At 40.7% G+C, this 21,717-nt stretch overlaps 1 protein-coding gene across 5 annotated transcripts in view; it reads left to right on the top strand.

Annotated features, from left to right (window-relative positions):
• The window catches only part of LRRC1 (leucine rich repeat containing 1), a 127,074-nt gene that overhangs the window by 82,422 nt on the left and 22,935 nt on the right, over positions 1–21,717 (top strand). For 3 of the 5 annotated variants that reach the window (XM_036415411.1, XM_036415416.2, XM_036415414.2), the window contains exons 4-10: positions 1,793–1,882; positions 12,277–12,333; positions 12,613–12,676; positions 13,807–13,881; positions 16,833–16,977; positions 19,027–19,145; positions 20,960–21,043. In XM_036415411.1, coding sequence (XP_036271304.1) covers positions 1,793–1,882; positions 12,277–12,333; positions 12,613–12,676; positions 13,807–13,881; positions 16,833–16,977; positions 19,027–19,145; positions 20,960–21,043 — 634 coding nt within the window. The remainder of the gene's footprint in view (positions 1–1,792; positions 1,883–12,276; positions 12,334–12,612; positions 12,677–13,806; positions 13,882–16,832; positions 16,978–19,026; positions 19,146–20,959; positions 21,044–21,717) is intronic. The other 2 variants (XM_036415412.2, XM_036415413.2) reach the window with 2 other exon arrangements.

The raw sequence follows: 21,717 nt of genomic DNA, 5'->3' as shown, positions 1-21,717 counted from the left end.
AATTTGGCAGGTGCACTGTTTTAAGAATTAAGATATTTGTGAGTTAAAAGGATTATAAACATTATTTAGCTTGGCCTACTTATCTTATGGCAAAATAAAGTTAAGCTCAAAAATTTTAAGTCAGCCTTCGCCAACCTTTTGGACCTCATGGACTGTGGACCACCAGTTGGCGACTGCTGATTTAAATGACCTTAGGAGATCATGAAGCCCCTGAGTGGCATCTCAGACTATAATTCCTTTCTCCTAGCCTTCAGTCTGTGCTTCCTTAGTACATCATCTAGTTTGGCTCTTAATGTTAACAGATAGGAAAAAGCAAACCGTCCATTTAAAAACTAATCTTTATTATATTTAAGGTCATTTTAGCTAATTTTAAAATGATATATTTTCTGGTTAAAAACTCAGGCAAAAAAGATAAGTTGCATCATTATAATCGAAATAAATAAAAATTTTTAATGAAAAATGTATTTCTGTTACACTATGGAAGAGGCTTCAGCTTTGTAAAAATCATTACCAAGAATGTATGTCAGTGATTATGAACATTCCAGTTAATACTCTTATCTTGCAGGGCGTGGGTTTGGTGTTGAAGTTTGGAATTATCAGTATAAAATGTCAAGTAGTAACTTAGTATTTGCTTTTCAAAAAAGGAATCTGGAAGGAAAAAAATGGAAGATTCTAATCTAGAGACTATCTAAAGCAAGTCTTCTTCCCTCCCTCCCCCCAAAGTTATATGGTTTGTTGTCTACCTTTGACTTATATAGAAGAATCATCATTTTAGATGCAATGAGATTTTTCTGCCTTCAAATGGGTTCCCCCCCTCCCTAAGTACTGGTAACCATAGAAATATTGAAAGTAAACTTTCTTTCTAAGTTTATAGTTTATTTTGAAACCTTGCTATTCGGTGGAGTTTAAGAGAAGTATGAAAAATGTCCTTTTGTGTATAACATAATGAAGCGTAATTATCTTAAGTGATTGGCATTTTAAGTCAAATTAAAAGAAAAATATTAAGAAAGTAATAGTTGGCTGTCAGCTAGTCAATTCTAAGCAATTCATAGCTCTGCTATGGGCATTATAAGCTGTCATGTGTTTCATTATAATTGTGCGGGCTAGATTTTCTCTCTATTTTCTGCTAATCGATAGTCTTTTTACTCTTAGCTACAGGGACTATCATTTCTTTCATACAGCACTCATTAGTCACACATTTCCCTTCCTTTATTCTTAAAGCCTGCACTTTTTCCTGTTTAATTTTTTTCTGGATCACCCTACCAACAAGTGCTTGTCATGCCCTATACTTTTTTTTTCTTTTTCCTTATAAGTGTCATATATAGGAAGTCAAGGCAAACTTGCTATGCATAATATAATTTTTTGGAAGTTCTTTTTTTTTTAAATTTAAGTATTTAATGAACATAGCAGTTTTAGTTTTTTAAAATTTATCTTTATTGTTAAAAGTATTATAGAGGTCCCCTTTTTCCTCCTTCCCCCTCTACCCCTTTCCTCTGAAATTCATCTGTCTGTTGCATGTTTCGCTGTCTCTGGGTCTGTTTTGTTTGTCAGTTTTTTTGTGTTCATTAGATTCCACATATAAGTGAAATCATGTGATACATGTCTTTCTCTGACTGGCTTATTTCATTTGGCATAACACTTTCCAGGTCCCTCCATGCTGTCTCAAAGGGTAAGTGACCCTTCTGTTTGAGGTTATTTCAGTTAGCATGTAGAAGAGGTCATTCTAATTACCTTTAGTTTACACTATATATACACTTTTTAAAAAATTAACAACCTTTTTTGTTTGTTTTAGATTACCAGAAAGCTTCCCTGAATTACAGAACTTGACATGTCTTTCTGTAAATGACATCTCGTTACAGTCCCTACCCGAGAACATTGGCAAGTAAGTTTTTTTGGGGATGTTTCTGTATATCAGGACAAAAGGAAGCCTATATCATCCATTCCGCCCTCCTTCCCTTTTAAATTCTTATTTTTCTACGCAGAAAGCCATTTACTTAGTCTTCACTTTCACCCTCAAGAAAGATCATAGCCAGCCTCCTGTGTTTTTGCAACCAATTGCCCTTGCATTTTAATGTTTGAAAAGGATGCTGCTACTTGTTACTAGTGAAAAACCCAACTTGTTTGGAAATTCTCTTTACATTGTTGGATTCTGAAGTATTTAAGCTAAGTGCCATGTGCCATGTAGGTGGTGAGTAAATACTATTAGCAACTTCCATTCTCGGTAATGTTAAACCATGTTGGGGAAGGAAGCCAACGGAGGGCTCCATTGAGAACTTAGAGAGTGTCCCCTGAACAACAGCGGTGCCTGCCCGTGTGTGTGCTGTCACCCTGAGGATGGGGGCTGAGAGTGGTGTGTCTGGAGAGCAGGCACAGAACTGGGAGGGAGGTGGGATGTGATGGGGACATTTCCATGGTGGTGACTTCGAGGTCGGGGAGGACAGCCGTGACAACAAATAAATCCTTTGAGGAAAATACAATATAAGCCGATGAATAAATGTTCTGTTCTGCATTTCCAGAGATGACTTAATTAAATTATCTTAGCAGATCTTTTCCATGCCTCTAGGATAGGGGTGTCGAACTCAATCAGAGAAGGGGCCAAAATCTAAAATCCAGCCTAAATCTCGGGCTGAATGGTTTACTGAACAGTCATAAACTGTCATTGTGATGGAAACGCAGCAGAGTGCAGTGATGACAGCGCGGTGCGGGCCACATTGCAAGGCCTGGCGGGACGGATTTGGCCCGCGGGCCTTGTGTTTGACACATGTGCTCTAGGACATACTGTGGGTTAAATCACTTAAAATAAAAGCTCATATGGCTAGCCTCAAATGGTGGACTTGTGTCCCCTATTGTCATAAAGGATTTCTTATGTTTACCTGTCCTGCCTAAATTCTAAGACAAAACAGGAACTTTCTTTTTGAGAATTACAGTTTATCTGACAAATGTCTTTTCTGCAACATTTCTCTTACTTTCCCTCCTGTGTAGGCAGAAGACCATTGGCTAACCCAGTTTCAGCCAGCAAGTCCATGTTTCCCCAAGATTCACATGGATGTTTTACCATTGTGCCAGCAGACTTCTTGCTGATTAAAAATTACTTCCTTTAGTCCTGCCAGTGGCTCACTGGTTGAGTGTTGACCTGTGAACCAGGAGGTCATGGCTCGATTACCAGTCAGGACACATGCCTGGGTTGTAGGCTAGATCCTCAATAGGGGACATGCTGGAGGCAGCCAATCAATAATTCTCTCATTATTGATGTTTCTATCTCTCTCCCTCTCCCTTCCTCTCTGAAGTTAAAAAATATGTAATAATTATGCCCTTTAGCTCTGAGAAGGGGAGGGAGACAAGAAGTCCCAAGTCCACCCTGAGTTCATGGTATCAGTTGCAGAGGAAACAAGAGTGTTTTATTGTAGGTTTCATGCACTTGCTCTTCCCTTTTGCTATGTCAGGTTTCATACGTTTCTAATTAATATACAGGGTGGGGTAAAAGGTTTACAGTTTAATGCAAAAATTAATAAATAATAATGCAAGAATAAACTCCCATATTCACAACTGTAAGCCTACTTTTGCCCACCTTGTATTACTCATTTAAATACCCAGACTGACACAGCCCTTCTCCTGCTCCTCAGGGTCTCTGGAATAGAATTCCCTTGTACCTTTCCTCCCATCCTTTCTTGGCCTTTCCCTGATCTTCTATCCCAATTCGTTTCTTTTTAAAAAGGTTTAATGTTTTGAGAGAAAAATATTTTCTTATTAAATCAGAGTGCTCCTCTCACTCTCCACTGTACTATTTTAGTGGAAAATGTTATTAGTAATCATTTTAGAATGTTATAATATTTTATCCCTTTTTTTTAATCTCATCTTTTCTGATAACATCCATAGCTGTTTTTGTCAATGTCCAGATTTCTCTGGTATCTGCATTTCCCACCAAGTAATAGGGATAGTAGGTTTTTTTGTTTTGTTTTGATCTTAGACTTAATCAGCCCTTGTTACTGTTGTAGTCTTGTGTATACTGATTGTTTCCAAAATAAAATTCCACTTTGAGCTTGAATCTTATGCTGAATAATCACCCAGAATGTAAGAATATGGGGTGGGGCTGACAGGTAAATGCATCAAATGACTCTTAGTAGGTTAATCTGTGAGAGTAAATGAAAATAGAGAGTTTTTTATTCCTAGTGGTTAATAATTTGCTGCCATAGCAAAAGATTTATGACTTCTATCTGTTGGATTCAAGATTTGTGCATGTTAAAGTTAACAGCTTGCTTGCGTGTAGTAGAAAGAAACAATCAAAGAACAGCCTCCTCTCTGGAGAAGATGGGGCACTGCTGGTTTCCTAGATTGTGCTGAAAAGATATTTGAGAGTTGAAATGATGAATTGTTGGGAAATCTCATAGGTGCACAGGTATGGTACACTCCAAGCAAATCATTATTTGAAAGTTAACTTTTCTCAAGGCAAAGATACTTCAGTTTCCCAAAGGATTCCCAACAGTTTCTTAGAGCATTTAACCAGGCTAAACAACATCTCACAGATAGTATGGTTTTGTGAACAAGACACCAGTATTTGGTATTCCAAAAAATTTTAAATCACCCCATAATTTAAAAAGACTCCAATAAGAGGGAGAGGGATTGGGGGGCTGGATGAAAGAAGGTGAAGGGATTAAGCAAAAATCGTATACATAACACACAGACGCAGACAACAGCATGGTGACAGCCAGAGGGAAAGGAGGGAGGGGGTAGGGTAGGTGCAGGTGGGCACAGGGGAGATGGAGTGCGCTTTGTTTGGGCCAATGGTCACATGATGCAGTGTGCAGATGATGTGTTACTGAATTGTACACTTGAAACCTCACGCTGATTGCTCTGCTTTTTCTCACAGCAAAGCATTATGTTCACACCCTGTACTACATGGTTACATACCTGGGGATCATCAGTGTGCTGGGTAGCTCATAGAATGTTATTCAGATATGCCCAGGTTATAGATTTGATCACCAATAAGAGCACATACAGGAAGCAAACAATGAATGCATGAATGAGTGGAACAACAAATTGATGTAGAACAACAAATCTCTCTCTCTCTCCACCCTCCATACCTCCCTCCTTCTAGCTCTCAAAATAATAAATAAATAATCCTATAATAAAGAGGTGATGCAAATTGACCATCATACTCTCACAAGATGGCTGCCTATGACCAGGCTGGCAGGGGGGTTAGTGAGGGATGACCAAACAACTGAACAAGCAGGCTGCATGGGGTGACCAGGCTGGTGGGGGCAGTTAGGAGCGACCAAGCAGGCAGGCAGGTGAGCGATTAGGAGCCAGCAGTCCAGGATTGTGAGAGGGATGTCCCAAACCGGCAGTTGGACATCCCCCGATGGGGTCTCAGATTAGAGAGAGTGCCAGCTGGGCTGAGGGATCCCACTCCTCCCCACGTGCATGCACAGGGCCTCTAGTAAGTAAATAAAGTAATGAGGTACTGATACATGCTACGGCATTGATGGACCTTGAAAATATATTAAGCAAAAGAAGCCAGCCAGGAAAGGCTTATATTATATATGAAATGTCCAGTGTAGGCAAATCCATAGAGATAGAATCCAGGTTAGTGGTTGGCAGCAGTTGTGAAGGGTGAAGGGGTTATATAAGGAATGACTTCTGATGTCCATGAAGTTTCTTTTGGGGTAGTGAAAAAATTCTGGAATTAGGTGGTGCTGATGTTGGCACAATCTTGAGACTCTACTAAAAACTACTGAACTGTGCACATTGAAAAGGTGAGTTTTATATTGATATTATGTGAAGTATGGCTCAAGGAATAAAAGAAAAGTATGGACTTCAGGCAAACTGCAGCCTGTTGCTGCTGAAGGATGGTAGCATACCTGAGAAAGTGAGCTGATCTATTCTTATTGAAAATACTCTGTAGTGTCAACTCACAAGGAATGTGCTGAGGTCATTGTGACTGTTAATTGCACCTGGTACCCATAGTAGAGCCTTCAAAATGTGCGGGTGATGTGGAGTGGCAGTGCAGGTGGGAGGGATAAAACCCCACTGGGGACTCATGGGGAATCCTGAGCATCAGGGAAGTCTCCCTGGCAGTCTGGGAGCCTGCACCCTGTCTTTACTTTGTACATCTGTCTCCATGAGTTTCCACATCCTCCGCCATAAAGAAACCATTACCCTAAAATAAATAAATAAATAAATAAGTTTGCCTAAATATGTCTAAGCATCTCTACTCTGTTTATCTTAACATTTTTTTTAAAAAAAATTCCTTTTAAAGGAGAAGAAATGCAAGTAATAGACTGACACAGTACCCCAAACATAATTGTCAGTTATTAAATTGTTATTACCAATAAACTTTTAAGTATGACAGTTTGTTGTAGAAATAGAACCAGTTGATACCCCAGGGTTCACTGGCAGATTGAAGTAGAGCATGTGGGTCTGATAATGTCACTGCTATCCTTGGGCATGGTCACCTTAATTTCAGGAGCCTTGAACTCACTGAGCCATGTGGCCCTTGCTGATTAGGCCTGTGCTAGGCTGTTTACCTGTATTGTATTAGTGCAGGCTTCCTAAAAAGACAAATATTTTTGAAAACTATAATCATACTTAATGCTCTTTTGTGAGGCCTGGGAGTTTCTATAAAATACGTATTATTTTTTAAAAAATTAGAAAAATATCTGGAGCAAAGCCACCATAAGAAAGTATGTAACCAGGTATTTCTTAAATACTAATTTTGTATTTAAAAAGCAGAAATACAGTCAGGCCCATGCGGGTTAAATGAGTGTTGACCTACGCACTAGGAGGTCCATAGTTTGCTTGTTCGATTCTCTGTCAGGGCACATGCCAGGCTCTATCCCCAGCAAGGGGTGTGAGGAGGCAGCTCATCTATGTAGATGCTTCTCTCTCATTAGTCTTTCTGTCTCTTTCCCTCTCCTTTCCTCTTTCTCTAAAAATCAAAAAAACATTAATTTTTTAAAAAGCAGAAGTATAATGAATGTAAACAACTCCCCCTATCTCCATTAATATTGACTTCCCTAAATATCATTGCCATAATTATAATAGAGTTTATGTTTTAATAGCTTTATAGTATCCTATCACTTGTTTGCTTGGCCTACCTTAATTTATTTTATTCTTTACTTTCCTAATGATTTTGGCTACCACAAAAGGGGAGGGGGGTTATCCATGTGGATTAATTTTTTTTTTTAATATTGTGGAGAACAGACGTAAATTCTTTAAAATAACTACTCACCCAGGCCCTGAAATAGAATCCTAAAACTACAGTTGGCCTACATTCGAACTTAGAAAAGAGTATCACTTTTGCCCCTGCTATCATGAGCTGTGTAAGACAGTAGGCATTAGTGTGCTGAGAAAAAAGGCTCACACTCATTTCCTGCAAGAGCTTGTTAGGTTCTGTTTTGACCCATTTGTTGGCAGAAAAGGTGGGAGTTACAGTAAGAATAGAAAAATCATGTCTTTTTGTGGGAGGAGGATGAGGTCATTCCAGCAATGTTGCATAGAAATTTAACTTGCCAGAAATTAAAATTGAAGGGTAAAATAGCTGTAACGGGAATGTTTGAAAATATTAAGGTCTGAGTAGGCAGTGAAAAATATATACTGTGTAGGTGAGAAGTGAGACAAAAATTTATTCATTGAGGAAAGCAGTGTCAGATGTATATAGGATGCTACCTTCCATGTGAAAAGGAGGAGGTTAAGACTATCTATACCTGATTGTCTGCCTAATGCAGAAACAACTCACAGAAAAGGTGATTTCCCATGAGAAGGGTCTCTGTGGTGGGAAACCAGATAGATGGAGGCAAAAATGGGAGAAAAACCAACACTGTATACTCTGCTTTATATATATTAATGTATTGCCTATTCACAAAGTTGACTTAACTCAAGAAAGAAATTGCAGAATATAGTGGTTAAAAGTGGATTCCCGCCGGGACCGGTTTGGCTCAGTGGATAGAGAGTCGGCCTGCGGACTGAAAGGTCCCAGGTTCGATTCCAGTCAAGGGCATGTACCTTGGTTGCGGGCACATCCCCAGTGGGGGGTGTGCAAGAGGCAGCTGGTCGATGTTTCTCTCTCATTGACATTTCTAACTCTCTGTCCCTCTCAATTCCTCTCTGTGTAAAATCAATAAAAATATATTTTTTTAAAAAAGTGCAGATTCCTTAGTGAGTGCTTGCTTTGCCATTTACAGTTCAAGTTCCCTCTCTGTGTATAGTTTTCTCATCCATAAAGTTCATTCTTGTAAAGCACTTATAACAAAATGTGTCATATTGTAAGCTGCTGATATCACTATTACTAGGGATACTAAAGCTCAGTAATTTCGTATTATATCTCAAGTGTCTAATATTTGTCACATTTGTAAAAGTGTTAGAAATACCTGACACTTTCCTTTTGTCCCTGTGATGTCATGTTGTAGCTGAAGAGGCTGATAAATGCATGTGGAGTTCTGGTTCCTTGTTTTTCTTGGCCTAATGATTAAGAGCTTGGCCTGTGAAGCACACAGAATTGGGCTCAAATCCAACATTTCTCAGCACTGAATTCTTTTTTTATTTTTTTATTTTTTAGGTGATGTAAGAGATACAAAGACATTTGAATTGATTGCTTTGAAGGGGAGGGCACTGTCCCAAAGTCTCAGTTGAAGATGCTGTATTCTGAAAGACTAGAAAGGGCCTGCAGGTGTGGCTCAGTGTTTGAGTGTTGACCTATGAACCAGGAAGTCATAGTTCAATTCTCACAGATGCTTGGGTTGCAGGCTTGATCCTAGTAAGGGGAGTGCAAGAGGCAACTGATCAATGATTCTCTCTCACCATTGATGTTTCAATCTCTCTTTCTTCCTCTCTGAACTAAATAAAACTATATTTTAAACAAAGACTAGGAGGGAGATCATTCATTTTCAAGTAATGTTTCTGGTCTAAACATGCATTCAGGCAGATCCTGTTTCACATCAGCTGTTGCCAGAATAGTTTTGAGAACCACGATCTGGAGTAGGCCGGTAGCCTAAGCAAGAACTGATGAGCACCAAACCCGTGTTTTCATTCTAGAATCAGTTAATGATTCTTTGAACTCAGAATGACTCGTCTAGATTATACCTGATGTTGGGCTCATATGGGAGGTGGGAGTCTAGTCAAAACTGGGTGTGGTGGTTTTTTTTTTGTTGTTGTTGTTTTTTTTTTTTTTTTTTTTTTAGCTATTTCTTGACTCTTCTATTGATCATCAGTTATGGGCATTGCATGATTTAATTAAAAGATGGCTGGTGCCACAGCTCACTATCTGTAGGGCCTGTTGTTGGAGGATTTTTCTGTAGTAGGGATGACTCCTGTGGTTAATAGCATCTTTGAGCAATCTTTCAGAAGACCCCAACTCAGAGTATGTGCACTTGTAAGGTATTGGGCTGTGCTTAGGAACAGAGCTGTCTCAAGGAAATAAGGCACAAAGCTGGTTCTATAAAGTTGAAGGATATATATTTATGCTCAACTTGCCATAGTAGGTATGATTGCATTTATTTTAGGGGGAATTGAGATACAGTGGTGAAGCACCTCAGCCGGTTAGTGAGGGACAGGCCAGGATTGGAGCCTGGCCTCTGGCCTCTCTTTTCAGAGGTACTCTTTCACCCATGGGCCCAATAGAGTCTGATTATAATGTTTGAGTTCTTCATTTTAAATAGTTTAAAATAATGCTGAAGTATTAGCACTATTTTATTTACTTTAAGTTCAGTTTTGAATTTAGAAAGGTTACAAAAATATATTTATTGTTGTAACATCTGGTAGGTCATCTTTTCCTCACTATCCAAAAACAATAGAAACTAAGAACTTTTGAGACAGACCCTTTTTACTTAAGAGGATATTATATTTGGATGTTAAGATGATAGAAGTGGGAACTATGCGTTTAATCTAATAAGACATTGTGAAGTTGCATATGTCTGCAAGTCTTTGCAATATTTTTGCTCAAGCATTATTTCTTTAGTAACTGGCCGACTATACCTTTTACTTTCAAGACAAAATTTAAAGATAATTAAAAACCGTGTATTATATATTTTTAAAATGACACGTAAACCAACAAAAATCTCAGTGTCCTTGCTGTGGTTAAGAAGGTAAGACATATTCATCCAAAGTTGGCAGATGTTTTTAAAACCTAAATGATAACCAGAAAGTTCCAGAGAATGCCTGAGGCAGGAGGCGGGAGGCCTGCTGTGCTGGCTTTCAGCCAGGTTTGAATTGTGGCCCTGCCACTTTCTCCTGGATCCCACACTAAGCCTCACATTCCTGATTGTTGTTAATTAAGAGATGAGCCCGGTGAGGAGCCCTGCTAGGCACCTCCTGCCATATGCCCTGGGCAGGTGTCTCCCCAGCCCCGTCCCTGTGTTTCAGAAAGGAAAAGCCTCAGTGAAGCCTGCAGACCTAGGTAAGCAGCACACTCAGGCACCGAGGACTGTCAAACTGCCTTTAACAAGCTTTTGCTGATGCCCAATGAGGAAAGTTTATTTTTTAATTTTTTATTTTTTTAATTAAATTATTATCTGTGTACATATTTTAACATTGTCCCCCCCTCCCATACATACCCTCCCTCTCCAGAGTTTTGTGTCCATTGGTTGCACTTATATGCATGTATACAAGTCCTTCGGAAAGTTTTTAAAGCAAAGGACTTCTTTCCCTCCTTATATTTAGTGAGGATGCCTTCAGTGTCAAAATGCTAGGCGTGAAAGTAATGGATATATGAAATGACAGCTCTAGTAGTGATTTTTAAAATATAAATGTGAAATTAGCCAAATGATTACCTCCTCCCCAATAAAATTGAAAATTTAAAACTGAAAACAAAGCTCTTTCTTTTGAAATCTTTACTTTTGCAACGACTTTTAAAATCTTATTTATCACCCTTATCTTCTGATTGCTTTTGGAAGTAGATACTGGGTGGGGTCCTCACCACTCTCTCCTTCCCATTGTTATTTCTTCTGTGTGAACACATGGCCCAGAGAAAGTGGAGCCATTCAGTTCCAGCTTCCCACCTGTTTGCATTTTAGTTGGAGGATGTTATTAAATTCATAATTACTTGCTATCAGGGATTTTTATTTTTCAAAAATAATGCATTCTAAAGTGTTTTCTTTGTTTGCTCTTGTTTTAATTGTAGAAACTATTATTTAGCTTCTATACTTGGAGAAGGAGATACAAAATTTATGCATGTCATTGTATGATTAAAATATATTTTCAAGCAAATGGGCTTTAAGTATGTAAATATGCTATTCATACAAATCACGTTTACATTTTCCAGTGTTATGAAACCAGTTTTGTTTGTACCTATGATTCCGGCTTGTATATTGGAAGGAGAATAGAGGATTAAGGCAGATTAGAGTGTTGGGATAATGTCTGTGTGCTCACACATAAAAATTCTCCAGATCTGGACGTTACTATGGTGATAGTAGCAGAAACTTGAGCTTTCAATTGGTATAGAGCTTAGTACAGTGCCTGTTGGAGTAACAGGCAAATCAGTCATCCTCTGAGTCAATTTGTTGTGTGAGTTCTGACATCACTTGGTTGTGGAGGTTGCTGGTGATGCAGAACTGCTACCAATCAGTGTCTGGGGAGAACACCTGTCTCCTTTTATGGTGCTCCTGTTATGCACGAGGCAGCAGACTCTGCTGAAAAGAGGACCATTCTGGGGTTTCATAGAAATTAAAGAAACATTATTATAGCTGCATTTACTGAGCCAGACTTGTGTTCCAGGCACCATGTGAGCTGTGCTATTACATTATCCCTAATACATTTAAATCACTTATTTCCATGGAGCTCCAACCACTTGTTCCTAGTTTATGATCTTAATTAAGTAGAGCATTTGGGCTCTTTAGACTGAGTGCCCACTACTGTCAAACAGAGGTGGTTTCTTGCTGATGTTTGGAAGAAGAGCTCTGAGCTCCATGAGATTACTGTTTTTATGGTAACAGCACATTTTTTGACATTTTGGAGTCTAGGAGAGCCTATCCTGCTTCTGTCTTGGTCCCAGGCATGGTGTCTTTCAATGATTGCTAGTGAGTTACTTGCACATATTAAATAGACAAGAAATTTGAATGAGGGTGCCTTATAGTGATGATACTACTCATTTTCTCTTAAAATTAAAATGTGGGAGGTAGAGGAGATGTTGTTTTTAATAGGGGTGGTGGTGGGGTGGTGGCAGTGGTTTTCCCCTGGAACGTAATGTTCAGGTTTCATTAAGAGTTGTTCCTTATGGAGTATGTATGGGGAGGGGGGGAATCCAGGAATTTTCCTTATACTTTTTTTTCTTCTTTTCATTTCTAGTCTCTATAACCTGGCTTCACTGGAACTGAGAGAGAATCTTCTTACATATCTTCCTGAGTGAGTCTCTGGGGAAAATAAGGGGGATTTTGTACTGTGCTGAATGAATTTCTTCAAACATTAAAAAAAAAATAGTACTGTAGTATTTTGTCAAAAAGAGATTCTGTATCTTATGGAAAGTTTGGGAGATACCAGCTTTCTTTTAATGATCCTTCCTGTGCAATATTAATAAAGTCCAAATACTCTTATTGTTGGTAACTATTTTAAGTGAGGGAATGCCATATTGTTTGGCATTTCTTAGTATTATCTAAGAACTTTTTTTTTTTTTTTTTTTAATAGCTCTCTGACTCAGCTACGAAGACTAGAAGAACTTGATTTAGGAAACAATGAAATATACAATTTGGTAAGTCTGTATTGTGCTTTGTATTTAACTTTTTCCTTACTTATGAACACAAATTTTGAGAGAGATCTGTAGGGATGCTTATAAACCCAGTATTTCCACATGGTTAGCTTGGCAACATAAAAGAACATATGTTACAGTTTACGTGGGTTAAGAATTGTGATTTGTGCCTTAGCCATGTAGCTCAGTGGTTGAATATCAATCCATGAACCAGAGTCATAGTTTGATTCCCAGTCAGGGCACATGACCAGGTTGCAAGTTTGATCCCTGGTAGAGGGTGTGCAAGAGGTGGCTAGTCAGTGTTTCTCTCTCATCATTGATGTTTCTGTTGCTCGCTTTCTCTCTCTCTCTCTCTCTCTCTCTCTCTCTCTCTCTCTCTCAAGTCAATAAAAATATTTATCTATATAAAAGCCTAAGCAACCGTCACAACTGAAACAACTGAATGGACAACTGAATAAGCTGCGTGGGGTGACCTGGCTGGCAAGGGGGGGGGGTGGTGGTTAGTGAGGGATGACCAAATGACTGAGCAGCAGGCTGCATGAGGTAACCAGGCTGGCAGGGGGGTTAGTGAGGGTCAACTAAACAACTGAGCAGTGGGCTGCATGGGACAACCAGGCTGGTAGGGGCGTTATTGAGGGGTGACCAAACGATTGAGCAGCAGGCTGTGTGGGGTGACCAGGCTGGCAAGGGGGGCAGTTGGGAGGGACCAGGCCAGCATGGGGTGCAATTAGGGGCAATCAGGCAGGCAGGCAGGTGAGTAGTTAGGAGCCAGTGGTCCCAGATTGTGAGAGGGATGTCTGAGGGGTCCTGGATTGGAGGGGGTGCAGGCTGGGCTGAGGTGACCCTCCCCACCCTGTGCATGAATTTCGTGTACTGGGCCTCTAATATGTATTAAAAGAGTTATTATTGGGAGGCAGGGAGGGTTAGGAACAGAGATGATGGGCATAACATGAACATGACTGGCATTGTTGAGTGTTGGGGGTGCTCTTATGAAGAGTGCTTGATATTAGAGAAATACCAACAGACATCCTCTGTGGTACCCCATCATTAACTGTTGAAAATAGGATTTTTTCTTTTTTAATGGATGACAAAGTTGGATTTTTGTTACCATAACATTATTCTTTTTGTTTTAGCCAGAATCAATCGGAGCTCTCTTACATCTAAAGGATCTTTGGTTGGATGGAAATCAGTTGTCAGAATTACCTCAGGTAAGTGGTAATTTCACATACTTTTCTCCAAAACATAAACCAGTAGCCACCACCATTCTCATATCTTCCCTGCTTCTACATGAGATTTTCTATAAAAGGGATTTAAAAAAATATATATACTAGTGGCCCTGTGCACAAAATTCATTCATGGGGGGGGCGGGGTGTCCCTCAGCCTGACCTGTACCCTCTCCAATCTGGGACCCCTTGGGGGATGTCTGACTGCCGGTTTAGGCCCTGAGATAGGGATCTGGTCTAAACCGGCAGTCAGACATCCCTTTTGCAATCTGGGACCGGTGGCTCCTCTCAAACCACTCTGCCTGCCAGTCTGCTTGCCCCAAACTCCCCCCCACTGTCCTGATTGCCCCCAACTGTCCGCCCCTTCTCACTTCATGGCCCACAACATCTCTCCTCAGCTGGCCTCATGGCCTCCAACTGCCCTCTCTCGCTGGTTTCCTGTCTAATTGGTTTCAGAGAGGAAGGGGGAGAGAGAGAGAGAAACATCAGTGATGAGAGAAGTGTCATTGATCAGCTGCCTTCTGCACACCCCCTAGGGATTGAGTCCACAATGTGGGCGTGTGCCCTGAACGAGAATCAAACCATGACCTCCTGGTTCATAGGTCGACACTCAACCACTGAGCCATGCTGGCGGTGCTATAAAAGGGATCTTGAAAACCAAAAACTTTGGTTGAAAGAGCATATTTGGAGAAATATATTGAGTATTCATTATGCTGTATTGCCAGAGAAAAACTGAGAGCCCTAACCCACTATTTCTAAAGACAGAAACTATGTCTTTTAGTGTGTGAAGTCTTAATCCTTGCTACCCACATGGTTTACTTCTAGCCCAGAAAATTTGTAAATTATCAGGACCCCTGATTCTGATGGTATACATTTTTGCCACTCTTTTTTTTTTTTTTAAAATATATATTTTATTGATTTTACACAGAGAGGAATTGAGAGGGATAGAGAGTTAGAAACGTTGATGAGAGAGAAACATCGACCAGCTGCCTCCTGCACACCCCCCACTGGGGATGTGCCCGCAACCAATGTACATGCCCTTGACCGGAATCGAACCTGGGACCCTTCAGTCCCCAGGCCGACGCTCTTCCACTGAGCCAAACCGGCTTCGGCCATTTTTGCCACTTTGTCATGTGCCTTTTGGGCATAATTTTGACCACATTTTGCCCTGTAAATGGTGTGAAAGCAATATTAAAAGTTTTTATTTCAAAAATGGGCATTTTTCTCTTATTTTCCCTCTAAACTATTCAGCTATTACTGAATTTTATCCTCTGGTGCATATTACAGCCAGTCTTAAAGTCAGGGTTTACTTCATGATGGGGAGGTGCTTGTATTTGACAGTGATTCTCATCTGTCTCTGCCCAGCAGTGAGCTCCAGTGTGGTGGGCTGTGCACTTCAGGAGGGGAATGCCATCTTGACCAGGGAGTCTTGACACTAGAGAGAAGGACCAGAGTGAAAATGTACCTGTTGTAGTGGTAGCCCTGGAATTTCCATGATACCACATAGAGCTAGTGGAAGTAGGAACTAATTTGATTCTATTTCTGAGGACTTGGCTACATTTGGGCAAAGGATAGGACTGATTAGCAATTGGTGTTGTGAGGGTTTAATACTTAGATTTCTCTTGAAAAATGTGAGAAATCTTGATTGAGAGAATTCTAGTTATTTTAGGAGTCAAAGAATACAGAGGGGAAATACCAGGAAGTTATCAGGGAAGTAATAAAATATCAGCTCTTAGACATGAGGGGGGAAGAGTATATGTGTGTGCAAACGTGCATAAATGATTATATGCAAAGTGCCACATCCTAAACATCAAGAAATTAAAATACCAGTGATTGTGTTATAAATGGTTATTTAAACATCTCAGTTGCTTTTCTTGTATAAACTTCTGTTAAATCAGTACTAAAACATCAGACAGTTTCAAATAGAATTATTTTTGTCTCCATCAATGACAGAAAGAAAAGGAATTAGTAAAAAAGCAAAACAACTTCAGAGATCTGGTGTGAAATTAATATACATGTAGTCTGCTTTCCCATAGGCAGGAAATGCAGGGGCAGGTCATAGGATGCATATTGGTAGGAGATAAAATGGAAAGGATAGGTTAGACCAAATTAAATACAGATTGAGGAGTTTGTACTTCTGCAGACATTGGGAATCCACTAGACTTTTTTTAAGTAGATGGGTGGTCTGATTATGTGACCAGAACTAGCTATGTTTCCAGGAGGGAAATGTGGGAGCCAGATTATAGAACAAACTTGGGTAGAGAGAGGCCAAGAGGCAGAGCCAGCAGTTCGGGGCAGAGAGCAGTGGAATGGAAAAGTGGAAGCAGTTATAAGAGAAAGCATGGACCTTTGTGAATGGAAGGGAAGGTCACTCTGGAATAGACTGTTAGACTCATCCAGGTCCTTGTCCTACTCCTGGGTAGAGTTCTTTCTTCCCTTGATGTTAAATGTGTCAGTGGGCCTGTATGCTTCAGTTTTTCTGGGAAGCAGCTGCATTGATGTTTGTTGTAACAAGTCCACCTGTCATGGGAGACAAAAAGTAGATGGTTTCTTAACAGAGACAACCTCAGGGTCCCCTTGATTGCTTCCAAACTTGGAGAAGTGGATTCCAGCCTCTTTTTCCCCACTGGTTCTGTGACCTTAAAGTTGTTTGTTCTCTCTGGGTGACAATCTCTTCATCTGTTAAGTGAATGTTCCTTGCCTGCCTGAAGTCGGAGGACTTGGCATCGCTCCCAGCTCTGGGACTGATTCAGGCAGCTTCCCGTTTTCATTGGAATGGGGTCTGGAAACTTACTCCAGCCTTCACATCTAGATAGACTCTGAAGAAACATCCTTAGGACTACTCTGGGCTCTGGTTGCAAAATATCACTGTAAGAAGTTTCTCTGTGCTATGGCAGGTTTAAGCATGAGTTTCTTTTTCTGTGTCACCGATGTAGGAAATAGGAAATCTGAAGAACCTGCTGTGCTTAGATGTCTCTGAAAACAGGTTGGAAAGACTTCCTGAAGAAATCAGTGGCCTGACTTCATTAACAGATTTAGTCATTTCCCAGAACTTACTAGAAACGATTCCGGATGGCATTGGTACGTATTGGAATTAACTAAGTCCTAAAGGCGCTGGCTGTTCGGGCGTTTGGAGGACTCTCTGATCCTTTGGTCACCACAGTCAGGAGCTGGGGGTGTGGTTCCTTTAGTTTCCTTGTTTGGTTTCTAAGAAGGAATGCCAAAATAATACAATTTAAGTTTTTATATGAAAGTATTTCCTTCATAATACTGGTAGCAATTATAGGTATTAGTACTTAAAATTGTTGACTCGTATTTACTTATCCACATCTTTCTCAATGACTTCAGTAGGAATTAGCTTACTGAATGTGTTTTAGGCATATGAGCCTTCATTAAGAAATTTCTAATTGAGCATTCTAGTTGAGGAGAAAGTAACTCTGACCTTATTGCATAACCTGGGGAAGGGCTGCTCAGGCTGGCATGGTGCTGTGGAGTTGAGTCTTTTCTGATACATTGAGAATACTCTTTTACATTAACCATTCTGTGCTATTTCTTTTTAAAAAAAAAATTAGTTCAGACATTTTTTTTTTAGCCATAGAGAAATTCATTTAAGTTTGAGAAAATAATGCAAACAGAGAAGGTACACACAGACATGGATTAGCAGCCCCACCGTAGCAAAGCATTGTAAGAAGCTACATTTAACAATTTAGCTGTCATAGAATTTCTGTCTTTGACCTTCATTAAACTTTTATTCAAAACATCGAATGGATTTTCTGAAACTTTCAGTAGTTGGAGAAGCTGTATGGCAAAGGACTACTTCCTTCCTGGGATTTGGTCAAGATGAAAGTGACAGCAGCTCAGCCACAATAAAGACATTGTCTTTTGGGGATTTTGACTCGAGGTAGAAATGGTCACGGAGAATCTTATATGGCATCTGAAAGCAGTTATAGGAGCTGGTGGTGTTTTAATGTCTGTAATAGGAAGAAATAGGGCATGAGGTGGCTAGTTTCAAGCATTTGAAAGACATTCATGGAGGAGGAGGAGATGTATTATATCTTCCAGTTCAAATGGGAAAAGTCAGGGACCGTGAATCTCAATTTGATTTAAGAAAGGCTTTAAAAGAAATATTTGTACAAATTAGTTTGGGCTGTTTAGTGAAGAAGTGAGCACCTTGTCACTGTATGTATTCCAGGGGAAGCTGCAAGACCTCTTAGGGAGATTCCTCTGTTGTGTCAGGTGTGGGGTACAGTGTGCCCTGTAGAGAACGCCAGTGTGCCTGCCTCTTGACAGGACAGGGTTCCCAGTTGCCTGGAACTCTCTGGGGCAGCGGTAATTATGGCTGGTGGTGCTAAATAAAGAACTCAGGGAGGTTAGTTCTGCGTTGCCCAGTAGAGCCACCAAAGGCAAGCTTATGTTTTTCGACACTTCCTTTCTTCAGCTTTATGTCTCTCCTCAGATAGAGGCTGCTTTCTGGTTTTCCTGGGGGAAGGTTAATCATGCCAGCCACTCTTAGTAGATAGCAGAGGACATCTGCTGTGTAGGCTGAGTCCTCTGAGTTGTAGCTGAGAATAAGAATCTGAATGATTGGGGATTTTCTTCACTCAGTGGGGACTCGAGGAGGCTGCAGCAAACAGATTCTTCTTTTCCATGGTGGACTCGGTCTTCCACAGCACTTTTCAAAGGTCACCATCTCATTCTTCACGTACAGAAATACTACAATACAGGGATCTTCACTCAGTCACAAGTGATGGAATAAAATGCTCTGTAGTGTTCTTTGTTTTTAGTAGGAGGATTCTTGGAGTAAGATAAAAGCCTGTCTCCTGTTTGAAAAGATCCATTAAGAGCCAGCTGTTTAATTTTCTTTAAATTTTCTGGCTTTGATATGATACTTTTAGGTAGTGACTTTTAAAATGATTGGCTTCTAATTGCTGACTTTTTGATGTTCTGAGCAAATTGTTTTAACCCCCAACCTTTAGTGATCTGAATGAGAATGATGAAATTTCATAATGTGGTAAAAGCTGGGTGAGGAAAAAATGAATAACTATTCATAACAAGAAAGAACAGCAGATAGGAAATGCCAAATGATGATTAGGAAAACAATTGTTACTAATGAGTGTAATAATTTTTCAGGAAAACTAAAGAAGCTGTCGATCTTGAAGGTGGATCAGAACAGACTAACACAGTTGCCTGAAACAATTGGGGACTGTGAGAGCCTCACTGAACTGGTTCTCACAGAAAACCGACTCCTGGTGAGTGTGGTTTGTGTATTCAAATGGGTATTTATACAGTTTATTAGGGTGGATTCTACTTATTTGTAATTTGGGTGCACTAAAAGGAAATTTCCTTATGTTACACACAAAAAAGGAACTTTCGAAGAAGCAAACATACGACATGAAGATGACCGGTTTTTAATCTGCGTAAGTGAGGAAAGTGATGTTTCCATCCCCCTGTCAGATGTGTGTGCCACTGTGGTGCTCCCAGTACAGGGACTGCACTGATACCAGAGAGGGGCAGGGAACAGCACTGCTGGTGGATGTGCCCCTGCCGCTGCCGTGGGGGCCAAGGGCCTTGGGACTCAGAGGAAACAGTTATCTTGGGGTTCTGTAGCAAAAGGAAGAGGGGTAGAGTCAGGCAGGAAATGGTGGCTGGCCAGGAAAGCCTGGTGGGACTCGGGGAGGAATGCTTTTTGGGGAGGAGCTAGAGAGTGGTATCTGCTGGGCTTTGACGTGAGCTCACCCCAACCTAGAAACAGAGGGTGGAGGGACTGCAGGCATCCTGCACTTGGACCAGGCTTCCCGTCCTACCTGGGCGCAGGCCTTGGCATGCACCACCTGTGAGGGCAGGTCAGCAGGGTGACAGCAAATCTCAGCTGCCTTCTCACTTCCTGCTGCTGCCTTTGTTTTCATCAGTCCTCCACCTATCACTGCATCTCCTTTTCCTCCTTTTTTAATAGACTTTTAGCCACTTTTTCTTCAGTTTACTTTCCTACATTCCTCTTCTTGCTGTCTTCATTTTGTACTTTATTTTTTACTCTGCTTTTTATTCTCCATATTCGTCTTTTTCTCTCCTCCTCCTCCTCCTCCACCTCCTCCTCCTCCTCCTTTTCCTCTTCCTCCTCCTTCTTCTTCAATAAAAGAGAAAATAATGGTCTTTTAGTGAAAAGAGCAATAAGTAAAACAAGAGCTGACCAAAGACAGAATCAGTGGGAGAGCGGCTGAATCTCCTCAGGCAGTGCAAGCCAACTCCTCAGGTGTCGGGGGAGTGACCAATCCTTTTCTGCCCTGGTTTGTGGTTTTAGGCTTACAAATAGTAATCATAACAGTTTTTAAAAAATGTATATATTTTTATTCAGAGAAGAATGAAGAGGGAGAGAGAGATAGAAGCATCAATGATCAGAGAATCATTGACTGGCTGCCTCTTGCATGCCCCCCCCACTGGAGATGGAGCTCGCAGCCTGGGCATGTGCCCTGACTGGGAATCACACTGTGACTTCTGGTTTCTAGGTTGACATTCATCCCCTGAGCCTCACCAGCCAGGCCATAATGATTTAAAAATTACATTAAAAGAATAAATAAAAATAACATTTACCCTCAGATTCCTTTGGAGTGTTGTAGAGATTTCCCCCCCCCCCCCCCCCCCCATGATCCTGTAGGATTCAGTGCTCCACACAGTGGCCCTTACAGCCTTCTCTCTTTTCCGGGGTCAAGGCACCTCTGCTCAGCACTCGGGTCACCTGCCCCAGCACTGTGGCTTCTGTAGACAGCCACTCGGTCACATCAGCGTGGTCCTTGAAGGTGTGCACAGGGCAGGGGTGAATCTTGAAGATAATTAAATTCTCATTTGAGTTGAAGAGCCTTCATTACCTCTTTACTAGGTGCTTTCTTCCCAACCAAAATGCAAAATATTAAGTCCACATCCCCAAGTGAATTCTCAAATATTTGATACTCAGGAAGAATGCTTACTTCTGTCCCTCGATGAGATTACATCCTTTAGTCTTTGAAAAGCTCTGTTTTATTGTGCTATGTTAAAATATGTGTTAATAATAAAAATGTTATTTTAACAGACCTTACCTAGGAGCATTGGAAAACTTAAGAAGTTGACCAACTTGAATGCAGACAGAAATAAATTAGTATCTTTACCAAAAGAGGTATGTGCTTAAAAAAAATAAAGTAATAATTACAAAGAAATTATAGTAACACAGAAGGTATAAAAAATGTCAGATACTTTAAAAAGACTTATGTGGTGCTTTTGAAATGCATGAACTCTCATTTGTGAGTATTGAGGTGGTTGGAGGAATTATATCAAAGAGTGATCGTCAGTACCACTGAAGAGAGCGGGTGGAAGAGAGGGACTGAGGCTTCGTGCCATGGCCAACAGTGAACAGTGACACCATAGACAAGCCCTGGTTTGGGGTTTTGGCAGAGGAAGGGGATGACTTTGGATTTGATTTAATTTAATGTGAAGTTAAACTGCCCCATAAGCCATTGGAATGATAAAAATGGGTCTTGATGTCACGTTGTTCCTGGGCAGAGTGAGTGAGCTGTCCACCAAGCCACCCTCACAGAGGAAGGCAAATGGGAAGCAACAGCTGGACTTTCAGGACTTTTTCTTGTGAGTGCTTCAGGCAGGAGAAAATGGACGGTCGCTGCCCATTGTGGAGAGTGGTGTGAGGACTTAGAGGCTGTGACATTCTGCCGGGGAGGTGAAAATGCTCAGAAGAAGAAGGAAGCCCAGAGCATGACAAACAAGCATCTGGTGTGTTGTTTAAAAGAAGGCTCATTTTTTTCTACTAGGAAGTAGGGGAATGTGATTGGAGATGGG

This window comes from Pipistrellus kuhlii, unplaced genomic scaffold, assembly GCF_014108245.1.
Source record: "Pipistrellus kuhlii isolate mPipKuh1 unplaced genomic scaffold, mPipKuh1.p scaffold_m20_p_5, whole genome shotgun sequence".
NCBI lineage: Eukaryota > Metazoa > Chordata > Mammalia > Chiroptera > Vespertilionidae > Pipistrellus > Pipistrellus kuhlii.
The sequence above is the reverse complement of the archived record's forward strand: the minus strand, read 5'-3'. Positions and strand labels throughout refer to the sequence as shown.